The sequence below is a fragment of the Muscardinus avellanarius genome (genome assembly GCF_963383645.1).
Source record: "Muscardinus avellanarius genome assembly, chromosome: 1".
In the NCBI taxonomy this organism is placed as follows: domain Eukaryota; kingdom Metazoa; phylum Chordata; class Mammalia; order Rodentia; family Gliridae; genus Muscardinus; species Muscardinus avellanarius.
Window position 1 is genome coordinate 165,922,350 of NC_137786.1, and position 16,538 is coordinate 165,938,887.

At 40.0% G+C, this 16,538-nt stretch overlaps 1 protein-coding gene across 1 annotated transcript in view; it reads left to right on the top strand.

Annotated features, from left to right (window-relative positions):
* SYTL2 (synaptotagmin like 2) overlaps positions 1 to 10,602 on the top strand; it is a gene marked incomplete at both ends in the record, with an annotated part of 67,159 nt that extends 56,557 nt beyond the window's left edge. Inside the window, 5 exons of the mRNA XM_080689221.1 lie at positions 1,684 to 1,854; positions 3,764 to 3,842; positions 7,463 to 7,562; positions 9,576 to 9,781; positions 10,457 to 10,602. Coding sequence (XP_080545347.1) covers positions 1,684 to 1,854; positions 3,764 to 3,842; positions 7,463 to 7,562; positions 9,576 to 9,781; positions 10,457 to 10,602 — 702 coding nt within the window. The remainder of the gene's footprint in view (positions 1 to 1,683; positions 1,855 to 3,763; positions 3,843 to 7,462; positions 7,563 to 9,575; positions 9,782 to 10,456) is intronic.
* Between the last annotated feature and the right edge of the window lie 5,936 nt (positions 10,603 to 16,538).

Consider the following 16,538-nt stretch of genomic DNA (forward strand, 5'->3'; position numbering starts at 1 on the left):
GGAAATAACAGTATTTACCTACTTCAGTAACTGTAGACAAAATATTTGTGAATATATGTGAAGCAGTGAGCACACCTTAAACATGTACCAAATATTGACAGGTAGTACAGTGTCTAGGAGAGGCACCCTAAAGTGTTTATCAAAAGGAAAGATGGGCCGGGCGTGGTGGCGCACGCTTATCATCCCCGCGCTTGGGAGGTGGAGACAGGAGGATCACGCAGGTTCGAAGACAGCCTCCCTGGCTTAAGAGACTTTGTTTCCAAAAATAAAAAAAAGTATAAAATAGGCCTGGGAGTGTAGCCCAGAGGTAGAAGGGCTTCCAGGAACCTCAGTACCACACACAAAAAAAGGAAAGATGGATGAACAGAGGAGTGGAGAGTATACCTGGCTCACATACCAACATTCTCCATCTTCCCCAAACTGCATCATGCTGTCTTTGTTGTGACTAGCAGATCATTTAAAACTCAAAATATAAGAAGCATTGTTCATTCCCTCATGAAAACTCATGTATTTGGTTATTCTCTGGAAAAAGAAGAAACATTTAAACCCTCAAGTCATCCATGGTTGAATTAGCCACCTGTGGATTTTCTGTAGAAAGTTTTTAATTACATTTGACTGTGATATACCCCGGTACCCTGTCTATTTCTGGGTCAGCTCTTTATCCTTTTACTTGAGAAATTCCAGCTAATTTAAAGGGTACACTCAGGAAAAAGCAGTTCTGCTGCAGCCAAAATGGACATGCAAGTAGTATGTCATAAAGCCAAATGGAGATTATTTTTAGATTAAAAGTACTATTATTCTCTCCAAGATTATATATAATTAAGGACTGACTGCATTTGAGATGAAAAACTTAGTATGCCAGTCTTTTCTACTTGACCATATGAAGCTGGGAAAAAAAATGAGTATCTTTCTGTTTTTTTAAACATCTTGCCCTTCCAGGATGTTAGTAGTGAGGAAGGTGTACATTTTGGAGGTAGACAGTACATAGGAACTCGACACTTTCTGCTCAGTTTTGCTGTGAACCTAAAATTGCTCTTAAAAAGTCTATTTATTTATTTATTTATTTATTTGAGATACTGGGGATGGGACTCAAGGGCATTCTACCTCCGAGCTACACCCTCCGCCCTATTTTTTAAGTCTTTTTATTTTTTGAAACAGTGTCTCACTGAGTTGCAAAGGGCCTCACTAAGTAGCTGAGTCTGTCTATGAACCTCAACCCTTCGTCTCCACCTCCCAAATGCTGGGATTACAAACATGCGCCTCCCCCAGCCCCCACCTATAAAGTCTATTTAGAAAACTACCTTGTTCTCAGGCAGAAAAACAAAAACTGGATTAAATTTGATTTGTGTTTTAGACTGAATTTGATTTATGTTCTCTCTATTCTGAAAACATCCAGCAAAAATTGAATAATTGGCTTTTGTTTTCAGGAAGCTATTACCAGCTGTGATATTTGAGCCAGGGCTTGCTTTTCAGGGTGGAGGAGGACATCAGAATATCAGCTTTGTGAAAGATGGATTTTTGCTCTTTGAAATAAGACACTTTAAGATGACTCTGCACTATTTTTGAGTCTTGAAACCTAATAGATGAGAAACGCTGATGTGCAGGGATTACTTTTCATCTCTGTCATAACTTTAGCATAAAGGACTGTTATTCGTTATTTTTATTTTCTTCTTTGAACTGCAGTATAAAGTTGAAAAGGAAATCTTAAAGACACAGAAGCTGAACCTGTCTGTTTGGCATCGGGATACATTTAAGCGCAATAGTTTCCTGGGGGAGGTGGAACTTGATTTGGAAGCATGGGACTGGGACAACAAACAGAGCAAACAGCTGAGGTGGTACCCTCTCAAGCGGAAGGTGAGCTCGGGGGGCATTGGGTTGGTTGCCTTGGGATCCGCTGTGTAGGAAGAACCTTAGTAGCCTTTGACTCATAAGTGCTGATTTGTAGCTTAGGATCATTTTAAAGGCAGGTTGGACTTGAGTAGCTTGTACGTTCAGTGAAGAAAGAGTGAAAAAGAGTATAGGGAGAATGTTTAAATCGTTTAGTACAACTATTTCAGAGACTTCAGGAAAGTCACGTAAATAATCCAGTCCTTCGAAATTTGAGACATACTTTTAGCCTAGCATATGGTGAGATTTTGATAAATGTTCCATGTGTCACTTGAAAGTATATTGTGGAAGATAATGTTCTTTATTAAGTTGATAATGATTGCTAAGGTATTTTATATCTTTATTGATCTTATGCCTGTGTGTACTATGAATTACGATTATGGATTTATCTTTTTATCCTTTACTTTTGCTTTTATTTATTTATAGCTTGTCTTAAGTTTATATATATTTAGAATTTTTTCGATGGATTTATTATTTTATTATTTTAAAACATCCCTTTTTATATCTAGTAATACTTCTTGCCTTAAAGTCTACCTTGTCTGTATTACTATACCTCTGTTAGTATAACTCTGTATTAGTATAACTCTGCTTCCATTTCGATTGAAGCTTGTTTTTACCCAATGACTTTTAACCTTTCTGAGATCTTGTAGTTAAAATATGTTTTTATGAGCAATAGTTTCAGTCTGAAAATATTTATCATTTAATTGGATCATATTATTGCATTTAATATGCTTATTGACATATTTGGGTATAAGTCTAATACTATAAAATAATGCAAATATGAATATTCACATCATTGTTCTTATTATTTCTGTAATTCTTTTCTTTGGAATTAATCAGTTATCATATAATTCCATTTCTCCCTCCTTTAATATGTTGATTATGATTTTTTTTCTTACTTGTTACTTAGACGTTACAGTATTTATCCTTGCATTGGAAGCGGCTGGGGATGTAGCTCAGTGGTAGAGTGCTTGCCTGGCATGCACAAGGCTCTGGGTTTGCTCCTCAGTTACATACACAAAGTGTCTAATACAAATTAGGACTTTTACCACTTCCGGGACAAGGAAAGGCACCAAGAATATTTTAGTTCCATTTGTTCATTCTTCTTTCTTTTGTGGTATTTTTAGTTACGTTTCATTATCCATATAAAATGCCATTAGACATTATTATTACTTTATATAACCTGCTCATTCAGATTTGACCATGTTTACTTTTCCTCAGAAGATGTCAACAGTATCCACTGTTAACTAGCTCCCATTACGTTTCTGGTGCACACCCATGTTTCAGAACTAAGGCTCTAAATAACCAGAATTTAAAAGTAAAACCATTTCTTTTATGCTTGAACAGTAAGAGATACACATTTTAAAATTATTATCTAGTCTTTGTGAGTCGCACAGACTTCTTTGTGCTTGGTCAATAATAATGAAGTTAATACAGCTTTGAAAATGTAAGATTTGACTTTCTCTCCCTCGCCTTCCTGCAGTATTATCCACACTCCTTCAAAGATAGTGAATACAAATTATTTTATGTGTTGCCTGAATAACTACCAAAATGTATGCATTTTGTTGAAAACAAAAACATCCCAGGATACCTCTTGTATCTCCAAGTAAGCCACTCTGATTTCTCCACCATCTTTGAGACTAAAGGGTATGTAATGTTTTCTGGGTGCTCTTCAAGGTTTTCCAAGGCACACGACATTATTTACCAAGTTATAAAACAGCAGTCTAGCTCTGACGCAGAGAGAAAATTTAATCCAGGGCGCTTATGAGTGATACATAGTCACATAAATGGGACAGATATGACCCTGAAAGAGTACCTGAGAACCTGATAAAAAAAAATTGAGTCTCACACCTGCTGACATGCCTTTATTTTTCAGACAGCACCAGTTGCCCTTGAGGTAGAAAACAGAGGTGAAATGAAGCTGGCTCTCCAGTATGTTCCAGAGCCGATCCCTGGTGTGTACTGATTTTTCTTTTCACATCTGTGCTTTTCCCCTCTCCTTTTCTAATGATTTATTTCATTATATTTCAAAGCTAAAACCCTAAACAAATTTATTAAATTAATAATTGTATAGCCCAAACTAATAATTGTATAGCCCCCACAAAGTCAATTCACAGCTGTGAACTAAAAAATGTTGTTTTGATAAACAGTGTTCTGTTTTGATAAAAAGCATATTTATTGTCTTAACCATTTGTAAGTGTTTATAGCTCAATAATGTCAAGTATACTTACATTGTTATAAAACAGACTTCCAGAATTTTTTTCATCTTGCAAATCTGAAATTCTCTGTAATTTATTAAACAGCAACTATTTTTCCTCACCCCGGCTTTTAGAACCCAGTATTCTACTGTTTGTTTCTATGAGGAAATACATTTTTTTCCATCTAGTGTATACTCCTTAACTTTCTCTTCATTCTCCAAATATTTTGTATCTGCACAAATGTGAATGGCCTTTCCTGTATTCAGAATTTGGGTCTCTTGATCATGCCGTGATAAGAATGGAACTTGGGTATTCTTTTTCACGGGTGGGAATTGGAAGAATTCACAGAAACAGAGCTTGTGTGTGACCTATTCTGTCTCACTAGGAGATAAAGCTTTTTCTCAAAATTGCTAATTGTATCCTTGGCATTGGAGTCTCAGGTCTTTATCCCAGTTAAATAGCAAAATGCTGTCAGGAAATGAACGCTAGACCCTGCCCCACACCCGTTTCCCAAGAAAGTTCCCCAAGATATCCTTAAGACTCTGACCCACCTGGCTTGATGGTGCATGCCTATAATCCAAGTACTTGGGAGGCTGAGACAGCCAGCCTCAGTAACTTAGCAAGAGTCTCAGTAACCTAGGGAGACCTTCAGCAACCTAGCAAAACTGTGTTTTAAAACAGAAGTAAAAGCCGGGTGTGGTGGTGTATACTTGTAATCCCAGCGCTTGGGAGGCTGAGACAGGAGAATCTCACAGGTTTAAAGCCAGCCTCAGCTACTTAGTGAGGCTCTCAGCAACTTAGTGAGACCCTGTTTCCAAAAGTATAAATAAAATAGGTCTGGGAGTATAGCCTGGAGGTAGAAAAAGCCCCTGGGTTCCACCCCCCAGTACCACCACCAAAAAAAAAAGGTAAATAAATGGGGGAAATAAATAAGTTCAGTTCTCCCCCCCCCAAAAAAATCTACATGAATGTTATGGTTAAAATTAGGGTTTTTAGCTGGGTGTGGTGGTACATACTTGTAATCCCAGTACTTGGGAGGCTGAGACAGGAGGACCCCGGTCTGTGGACAGCCTCAGCTACCTATGCCCTTTGCAACTCAGTGAGACCCTGTTTCAAAATAAAGAATAAAATATAGGGTTGGGGGTGTAGCTCGTAGGTAGAATGGCCCTGGGTTCCATCCCCAGTACTACCAAAAAAAAAAAAAATAGGGTTTTCAAGCTGGGCATGGTGCTGCACACTGGTCTCTGCTTATGCTGGGATTGCAAGCATATAACACCACACCTGGCGATGAACAAATATTTATTATTTATTAACTATGTATCCAGCACCATATTGACTGCTGGGGGTGAAAGACTGGATAAAGGAGAGGCCCTGAATTTTAAGAACTCCCAGTTTGGGATAGAGTAGGCCATAAAAATGAGTAAGGAATCTCGATAAAGTAGGATATAATACAAAGAAGAAGCAAGAAAGGGGTTTTGAAACTAAGATGAAAGGTTTTAAGCTGGGAGTGACGGTGCACACTTGTAATCCCAGCATTTGGGAGGCTGAGACTGGAGGATTGTGGTTCACAGACAGCCTCAGCTACTTAGTGAGGCCCTTTGCAACTCAGTGAGACCCTGTTTCAAAATAATGAATTAAGCCGGGCGTGGTGGCGCCCGCTTGTAATCCCTGCACTTGGGAGGCTGAGACAGGGGGATCGCACAGGTTGGAAGCCAGCCTCAGCTACTTAGTGAGGCTGTCAGCAACTTAGTGAGACTCTGTTTCCAAATAAAATATAAAAAAGGTCTGGGAGTATAGCCCGGAGGTAGAAAGCCTCTGGGTTCCACCCCCAGTACCACACACACACACACACACACACACACACACACACACACACAAAAAAAAAAAAAAAATAGGGTTTGCAAACTCAGATGCTTTCAGTTACCAAGTAGTGAAGCTAATTATGTAAAAGAAATCACAGAGGGCAAGGGCAGTGGCTGAACTAGTAAAAGGTATCCTAATTAAGTTTAAATAAGTTCAGAGGGCAAGTAAAACATATCCTGATGCCAAAATGCTGCCAGACCATCTTCTTGTGGCTTTGGGGTCATTCTAAAAGGCCGATTCTTTTGCATATAATTGGTCACCTATCTCTTGTGGTCAACATGCATAGAACTGCCAACCATATTTACCATTCTCCCCACTATCTCTTATGTTGTGACAGGCTCCACTTTGTCAAAGTAGGTTTTCTTCCCTGGACTGGCTTACTCTTTCCTCAGCCTAAACTAGTCTTAAATGAAGTCCCATATCCTCCATAAAGCTTTTCTAGACTATTTTAGCCCTCACCAAACACATCATTTTCTAGAACATTGTATCAATAGTTTGGCATTTCATTCTATACTACATTTTAATAGTTTTTATTTGAATTAATTTTTCCTGCTTAACTGTAAACACTTCCAAAGGCACGTTTTTTATATTCCTTATATATCTTAATGACATTTCTATCATAGAAGTGATAATACTATAGGTATTCATTAAATACTATTTGGTTGACTTGGCTAAACCATCCAGAAAAATCTGATAGTGTTTCTCTATCCATTTGCACCCTGCCAAGACAGCAACTTCAGACTAAGCCAACTAGTTAGTAATACATAATATTAACAACTATGTGTGTATATGCACTATCCCTTCAAAGTATGTAAACACTTTTAAGAAGAAAATGGCTATACCTTAGCCATACCTGTTTTAGTTTCTTTATTTTCATATCTGTTTAAAATGCCCCCTGCCAGTGCCAGTTGATAATGGTATTACTGCTTGAAAGGATATGCATTTCACTGCGATGATTTAAATATAACTGTAAATGATTTGACTCACATCCCTGATATCTGAACTTGCTGAACCAAGCAAAATCCAAAGAAGAATGATGGAATACTCTGTACTTGGAGTCAATATAATGTTTTTCATTCTGATGGATTACTTTTTTTTTTTTTGGTGGTACTGGGGGGTGCAACCCAGGAGCTTTCTACCTCCAGGCTATACTCCCAGACCTATTTTATACTTTATTTGGAAACAGGGTCTCAGTAAGTTGCTGAGAGCCTCACTCAGTAGCTGAGGCTGGCTTCAAACTTGTGCCATCCTCCTGTCTCAGCCTCCCAAATGCAGAGATTACAAGTGTGTACCACCATGCCTGGCCTGATGGATTACATTTTATAGAGCTAAGTTTAGTACAGCCAGATTATGAAAGATGTAATTATGAGTGTATAGGATTAATTAATTTGATACCATCAAGTACTAGCTAGCATTAGTATCTTTGTGCAAGACCATTTTTAGCTGACATCTTTGGGTACAATATTGCCAAAATAGAAATGGCATTAAACTTTTTCTCCTTTTTTCTATTGTAGGTAAAAAGCTTCCTACAACTGGAGAAGTACACATCTGGGTAAAGGAATGCCTTGAACTACCACTGCTAAGGGGAAGTCATCTAAATTCTTTTGTTAAATGGTAATAGCATTAAAGACTCAGCCTTCCTCCATTTACCAAAGCCTAACCTTTGCTGGTTGGTTTCAGATCTGTGATGCTGAAGCTCGTCCATCATAGTTTAAGTGAATTACTTGGTATAATGGATACATGAAGGAATCTGTAACGTGAATATCAAAGACTTTATTTAGTTTTAAAACTATAAAACTAAGAGGTCATATGTACAAATGAAGCTAGAGACCTCAATCTCAGTTATATGCAATGTCTTCTAGGGGTAGATCTGTTGGTGAGGGCCATAAATATAAAAGAGCTGATAATATTTCTAATAGTGAGAAGTCACACTCCTTGGCTTCTTGTGGAGCAGGGAGAATTTCTCTTCCTTGTTCCACATGTTTTATGGCCCATTTGCAAAGGACTTTTGCATCAGACTGCAGATATTTGGAAAATAATTTGTGATACAAACCCCTACTAAGAGTTAGCTCAGAGCCAGGCATAGTGGTGCACACTTGCACACTTAAAATCCCAGTACTTGGGAGGCTGAGACAAGAGGATCACAGGTTCATGGCCAGCTTCAGTTACTTAGTGAGGCCCTCTGCAACTTAGTGAGACCCTGTTTCCAAATAAAGAATAAAAAATAGGGCTGAGGGTGTAGCTTCGAGGTAGAATGCCCCTGGGTTCCATCCCTATTACTGCAAAAAAAAAAAAAAAAAAGAATTAGCTCATAAGAGTTTAAGATAGTAGTTTGGGTGTCTTGTTTGTTTGTTTATACTGGGGATTGAACTCAGGGGTATTCCAACTCTGAGCTACACCCACATCCTTTTTTTTTTTTTTTTTTTGCACTACTGGGATGGAACACAGGAGCATTCTACCTCCAAGCTACACCCCTAGTCTTATCTTATTCTTTATTTTGAAGCAGGGTCTCACTAATTGGTGGAGAGTCTCACTAAGTAGCTAAGGTCTGGTTTGAGAACCTGTGATCTTCCTGTCTCAGCCTCCCAAGTACTGGGATTACAAACATGTGCCACCATGCCTGGAGCATTTTTTGCTTTGAAACAGGGTCTCGCTAGGTTGCTGAGAATCTCCCTAAATTTCTTAGGCTGTTCTTGAACCTGTGATTCTCTTGTCTCTGCTTCCCAAGTACTGGTATTACAGGCATGCACCACCATGCAAGGATAGCTTGTGTGTTTAAGTGAGAAAGTTGTGTTTGGTGCTAAGTAATAACTGAACAGGTATTAGTATGATCTCTTACCTCCCTTTAATTTTATCTGCATATACTATTCTAGAAGACAAGTTGTAACTGCTTAAATATATGGACAAAAATTTAATTGTATATTATGACACTCTTATACTTGTGTATACTTTCATAGATGTTAGCTGGTAAGGTTTTTTAGCTCAGGTCAGTCTCCCATCCTAAGACCACTCTCAGACATTCTTGCTTTTACATGGTGGTTTAAATTTCACTTAGTTGTAATCACAAGCAAGGCATAAATGATTGCAGAAATATATTATTTAATTCTCAAGTTCAATCTAGCAAACTGGAGAGGTTTCTTTTCTTTTAAGTTCTATATACTGATAAGTCCTTAGGCTATTACAGATCAGCAGGAGTCAACTGTGCTTCTGAATTTTAAAGGAATCCTCAAGAAATTGCTACAACATTAAACACTTACCAAATGCAGGCACTGAACTAAGTGTTTGGCACATGTTATTTAATTCTGATATTGACCTTCTGAGGTCCGCATCACCACTACTACTTTGTAGATGAGGACGTGAGTGTCTGAGAGGTCAAGAAACTCTCCCAAGAATTCACAGCCAACAAATGGTAGAGTCAAGATTCAAACCAAGTCTGGTCAACTCTATATCTAGATTGTTACCAGAACGATGTACCTTTCCCTGCTCTCCACCAAACCACCAGAACGATCTCTCCATATTTATTTCTGCATTGCCAACCTTTAATAGGTGGGCTGAGGTATATTGAAAATATAAATTTGTACTCTCTTTACTATAATGATTTTGTGATTTTTTTTTTTTTTTTGGTAGTACCATCCTTCCAGACACAAGTAGGAAAAGTCGCCAGAAGACAAGAGCAGTGGGGAAAACCACCAACCCCATCTTCAATCACACCATGGTGTATGATGGGTTCAGGCCTGAAGACCTAATGGAAGCCTGTGTGGAGCTCACAGTCTGGGACCACTACAAACTAACCAACCAGTTTTTGGGAGGTCTTCGGATTGGCTTTGGAACAGGTAACACTTGTTGCATTTTTAATTTTCCATGAACTAAATTTTCCTGGAGACACTAGAGGTTTGTTTGTTGCTTTGCATCTTCCTAGTTAAAACAGATAACCTTTCTCCATTAAGTGCCATGAAACAAATGAGTGAAGGAATGTCGGGTTGTGTGCCAAGGGCTCTAGAGATGAAGACTTTAGGAGGTGCCCTGTCGGTTCATATAGTGCTGAAGTTATTGTTGGTGGGGGTATGGGGGCAGAAATGCCTTCATCACTACTCTAACGTTATGAAATACGTATGATCCTTCAAGGCTAAAGGCATACTTTGAATAATAACAATAACATCTATTGTTTACTAGTCACTGTATGTACTAAATGTTTTAGGTGCATTATTTTATTCAATTCCCATAACAGTTCTATGGGGTTATCACTAATACTATCACCAAAGACCTGATATTCCAAGAAATGATCGTCTATAATGTTCTTTTCTAAATGCAGACCATCCTTCACATCTCTCTCTCTCTCTCTCTCCCTCTCCCTCTCTCTCTCTCTCTCTCTCTCTGTGTGTGTTTCCGTATGTGGTGTGTGTGTGTGTGTTTGCGTATGTGGTGTGTGTGTGTGTGTTTGCGTATGTGGGGTGTGTGTGTGTGTGTGTGTGTGTGTGTGTGTGTGTGTACTGCTCTTTTAATCTCAGGCAAAAGCTATGGAACTGAAGTGGACTGGATGGATTCTACTTCAGAGGAAGTTGCTCTCTGGGAGAAGATGGTAAATTCCCCCAATACTTGGATTGAAGCGACACTACCTCTCAGAATGCTTTTGATTGCCAAGATTTCCAAGTAAAATTCCAGAGTCCATTGGTGCATCTGTCGGAAACAGCTATACAGGTGGAATCTGATCTCGGAAGTCTGGCTACACGGACAGAGATACTTCCTATCTGTTGTCACTAATATGCTACACACAGCATGGCAAACTCGAGCTGCATGTGCTTTACTTCAGAGCACAATGGACTTAAATAATGACAAGATGTGTGACTTATTTATGACTCTAACATTAGCGAAGATATTTGAGCAAGCTACAAAAATTGAACTGTTGCTGCTGCTTCAGAGAAAATGCTGCCAAAAATTATTAAATTGGGTGTACTTTTAGCCAAAAAAACTTTCTAGTTTGCCATTATGTGATTCACACCACACTGGTGTGTTACAGTTAGGCCTGCTACTTGATTATCGAAAACCCTTGCAGTACTTGTAAATACGTAGGTTGTAGAAAAAGTAATGAAAGATACTCCTGCTGCTGTAGGCTGAAAAGAGGAAGAACATCAGTGATGAAAAAGAATTACACAAAAAACAGCTATTTTCTCTGTAATAGCTAATAAAATATGGAATTCCATGTTAGGACGAAAAGGCTGAATTGACTACCCATGTTTCTGCCAGGAGCAGATGCTTTCCCTTTTCCCCAAAGCCTCAAGCGTACTTTGGTGCCACCTCCTGGCTATGGGTGGAATTTTCAGTTCTTGGCTTATTTTGGCTTAATTGTATCCCAAAACGGGTCTCAAGCCTGTATTTTGTAATGGAATATGTTAAAAAGAAACCTTGCATATATACATGCATATGGTTGCTTTTCTTATCACTTTACTATATAAAAGCAGAATAAAAGTAGCCTCAAACATGCTTTGCAACCATTTTAATAAGAGTATAAATTGTTCAATTGTACTGTCTCTATGTATGTATAAATTTCATAAAGTATTTTGTAAAAACCCTTAGAATAAATTATCATATGATTTTAATTGTATTGAAAAATTCACATGCCTTATCTTAAACAAAACACTTTATATTCGTAATCCTAAAAATCTAAATTACCTAACAAGTCTAACAAACTAGGGCTACTATTTCTCCAGCCTTTGTGTGTGTGTGTGTGTGTGTGTGTGTGTGTGTGTGTGTGACTAAGGATTGAATCTGGGGGCATTCTACCTCAGATCTACAGCCCTATTTTATTTTTCATTTTAAAACAGGATTTTTCTACATTGCTGAGAACCTCAGTAAGTTGCCAAAGCTGGCCTTGAACCCTGTCTCTACCTCCCAAGTACCAGGATTACAGGCATGTGCCCCACACACTGTTGAGGATGATTTTAGTACATTTTAAATGTTTACTCTCCTTTAGGACCCAAAGTGTTTGTCTTTCTTAAAACAAGCACTGATTTAATATATGTTTGGGGAAGACTCAGGAATGAGTGAGGCTGGGGTCTTAAAGCAGGTGTCTAATACACATCATTAAAACCACCAGAATACTTGTCTTCTTCCTCAGATACTAGAGTCTGGTATCCATTTTACTACAAAGAGCGACTAACCTAGGACAGCACCCTTTCCATTGTCTCTCAGTCTTTTCTGAGAGTGCTTAGCTGTTTTTTTCTGACGTTGGGGAAGGGAAAGAAGAGGCAAGTAGAGCCACACCCCTGAGGTCTGAGGTTGGCAGCCTGAATCGCAGTAGCAGCAGCGCAAGCCCCCTGCTGGCTTGTGCAAGGCACCTCCACAGTTACCCCCTGCATCCAGCTAGCTCTGCAGCACTGGTAAAAGGGGTGCTGATGTCCTCTGCCTAGAACCAGGGCTGCCTGCCCCCTATGCCCAGATCCCTCACCTTCCAAACACCTCACACCTATCCACAGCATTTTTTTAAATATTTATATGTTATTTATTTAAGTAGTAACAATGTAGCCAGTGTTAGCCAAAACCGAGAAAAATAACCAGCATTTTGTTGTCTGGAGAGAGCAAAATAGTTTTAGAAGTTGTAGAACTTGGAAATTCTTGAAAAACAAATAAGAACTTGTTCCTAAAGATGGCATCCCAGCATAGCGAGAAGCACTAGTTAGCTGAACCATCTGACCTTGAAGAATTAGGGCCGACACGCCCTTACTTTGCCTCTCCCCAACCGTGCTGCTGAGGAAGGACAGAATAGTGCCACGTGTCCCGGGGCCCATCCACACCACGCCCCCATCTGGAGCAAGGCAGGTGATGCCAGACTGTGCTCATGCAGTGAAGCAGTGCCCGGCAATCTTTCAACTACAGGAAGAAGCTTTGGATTCTGCATGAATATTCCTGTGTCCAGATTTTCTTAATGACTTTGTCTACAAATGTGCTGATAGTGTTTGATGCTTCTAACAAGAATGAATTAAACCAAAACCAAAGCAAAATAATTTCACATTTCTTCAAATACCATTATCAGTCAGGGCAGACTAATGCAGGATAAAATCCAAGGAAAGCTAAATGGTGCTTATGATTGAGGAGACCATTTCTTTCACAGCTTTGGTTAGGAATTTCCATAATATTCCTTCTTTGCAAACACACACACAACAATGGAAACACTTTCCATGAAGCCCCTAGGGCGTCTCTGTTCTGTCTTCACTTGTTTTTGCTTGTGTGTGGTATCAGGACTTGGTTGTACTGGAGGTAGAATTAACCGGCATAAGTGTGTTAACTTGTCCAGATTATTGGGCTTGGTTTCCTCTTAGGTTTAATAGTTGAGCGAGAAAGAATCTCCACAGTGGAAGACACAGTCATAGAATGGTAGATTAGTTGGCTAATATTATTACAGAAAGTTATAACTAAGAAAGCTAACACTGCATGCTTAGGATGCCTGTGTTAAACTCTTCACATTTAGCTGTATTCATCAAGTTCACACCCTCTATCTCTCAGCAGGGATGCCTAGTGGATTCTGGGAAGGTGGTCCCCAGAGCTCCTTTTATCTTACTTTTTGTGGCACTGGGGATTAAACTCAGGGCCATTTTACCTTCAAGCTATACCCCTAGCCCTATTTCATTTTTATTTTGAAATGGTCTCGCTAGATTGGTGAGATTCTCACTACTTGCTGAGGCTGTCCTGGAACCTGCCATCCTCCCGTCTCAGCCTCCCAAGTACTAGAGTTACAGGTGTGCCCTACCACGCCTGCCCCCAGAGCTCGTGTTGGAGGAGACACAGAAGGTGCTGCGGGTGTGGGTCTCCCCAGGGCTCCACAGGTCCTCTGAGACTATTGGTACTGCCTCCATTCCTCATGCAGGGCCCAGAGGCGACTTGTGTCTAGGTGAGCTTGCCAATTCTTGGTCCTCCAACTGTTATCCACAGCACTTCTAAGCACAGCAGGAGTCCAAGGGGGTTTCACACCACATTTCCTTCTGGAAAAGGAAATACAAATTGTAAATTTAATCTTATCTGGCCACAGGAAGAAGGCTAAGTGTCTACTTTATGAATTTTAAAATCTAAGCAACCTGAATTCTTTGGGGGAACTCAGGCTGTCAGGCTTTTGAGTCAGTGTGACTTTTAGGCAAAAATTCTGCTGACATTTCAAAGGAAACTTTCTTGAACTGGAGGCATTTCTTTGTACTACAGCTTTTAAGGCCTTTTATTTTCAGTGGTTTTCTTCTTCCTCCTCCTCTTTTTGTCCTTCTGTTGTCTCCTCCTCCTCCTCTTCTTCCTCTTCCTCCTTCTCTTCCTTTCCTTCCTCCTTCTCTTCTTCCTTCTTCCCCAATTGGAAATAAGCCAAAAAAGGTGACTTATTGGACAGTTGGTTACTTCACAGAATTAAACAAAAACTGCAGACACCTAGGTTACTCTGGGGACCTGCAGGCTGGAACCAGAAATTTAGATGCTGTCTCTTTTCTCCCTTAGCGAGTGGAAAAAGCACCTCAGCCAGCTTCAGGTTCACAGCCTCCCAGCCAGAGGCTTCTCCTCCCTAGGTTCTGTCTGAGAAAGCTGGGAGGGGAAGGGGTGGGGACAGGCCGCAAACTCCTTCCCGTTGCGTATGAGACCAATCACGGCTGCTAGGAGTGGTGGGAGGAAAGATCTCGTGACTGACCCAGACTGGGTAATATGACTACTCTGTGGTCCTGGGAAAACAATCCATTGCCAGAAGAATGCGGTGTTGTATAAACACGGACAGTGGAGAGTTGGGCATTCATGTGATTCATATTTAAAATATTTCACAATTCCACTATTTAAAAAATGAAGTAGCCAGGCATGGTAGTGCATACCTATAACCCAGAACTTGGAAGACTAAGACAGGAGGATTGTGGGCAGAAGGCTGGTCACAACAAATTAGTGAAACCTTCTTTTAAAAAAGTAATAATAAAAATTTAGAGTCCAGGGGTATAACTCAGAGGTAGAATGCTTTGGGGTTCAATCCCCAGCACCAGGGATCACGGGTGAGTCTTTCTGGAGAGACCTAAATTCCCTCATCGACCTGCAGCTTCTGAGGAGGTTGTGCTGATCCGGGGGACGCCATGGCTTGCTCATCTGGCTGAGGAGTCCACAAGCATGGCTTCTGTTAGCCTCTTCCACACAGACTTCTTCCAAAGAGGCCAATCACCTTTCTGTTCCCCCAACCTATGCTTTCCAGAGAACTTGCTTGAACTTCTTTTTGCATATCCCTGTCATACACACTCACCTTCCAATAAAAAGTCCCCGAATTTCGGCTTTTTTTCATAGTCGCATTCCCATTCTTCTCTGGGATTGCTTGCCCATCACCTCTCTCGTTTCCATCCCCTCCCAGGATTATTCACTAATTTCACTAGCTTCAAGTCATGTCCCCACATACTCGATCAAATCACAGAATGTTCCTTCTACTTCTTTGGCTGGCTTGTTCCAAAAGAACTAGTTTTTCTTAGCTTTATGAAAAGGAGACTCATTCACCCACACCTAATACCTCAATCAGGATGTAAGATCAGATTTCAGACCATGATCTTCTTGTAATCACCTCTGTTTCTAAAGACAGGTGCTCTCTTGTTACATTAGGAAGGGAGCAGGGTGTAGTGGCTAAGTGGCCTCCAGGACAAGAAGGCTTGGATTTGAATCCCGGTAAACTACTTTGTGGCAGTGGTTCTCTGGGAAAGTTACTTAATTTCTTTGTGTGTCATTAGTTAAAAGAAAACTTTAGGAAAAAAATAATATAAAGTAGTCATGCTTGTCAAATAGCATTCAGTAAATACTTGCTATTATAGTTTTCCTACTCACTCCATCTTGTGGTCATCTACTATCCTTCCCACGAATCTCATTTATTGAAGACCCTGGAACCTGGATCTAAGGGATAGGGCCAAATGCCCTGGCTACTCTGTTTCTTGGCCTCAATTTAAATATCTTTAACTTTCCTTTTAAGTCATACATACTGATAAATCTCATTATACCTGTGAACTAACTATTCTACCTCTGAAATATCCCACTCAAGTCAAACAGCCCACTCTGGCCAAAATCTTCTATGCTTTCTGCTTTCATAGCATTATTCTGTAACATCTATTCTTAAAATCCATTAAAGGATACAGTCGCCCACATCCCCACCAATCATCTCCAAAGATCACTCCCCTATCCAGTCAACCACTTTTTTTTTAACCAATAGACTCAACAGCTTTCTCTTTCATGCTTTCCACTGAATGCCTACCTTCCAGTACTATCACAGATGACAGCCCTACATAAGGCCAGCTGAAACACTCTGCTTTCATGGCCTTGCTTGCAGAAAGTCACACATCCATCCTGTCTGCAATACAAATGAGAAGTTAATTGACAGAAAAACAGTACTGATGGATTTACATCTGCAATTTTTTATGGTGGTACTAGAGATTGAACCCAGGGACATTCTACCTCTGAACTTTGCCCCCAGCCCTGTTTTATTTTTTACTTTGAAACAGGGTCTCACTAAGTTGTGAAGGTCCTCACTAAGTTCCTGAGGCTGGCAGTGAACTGGTGATCCTCCAGTGCCAGCCTCCCAAGTACCAGGATTACAGGTATTTGCCACCATGC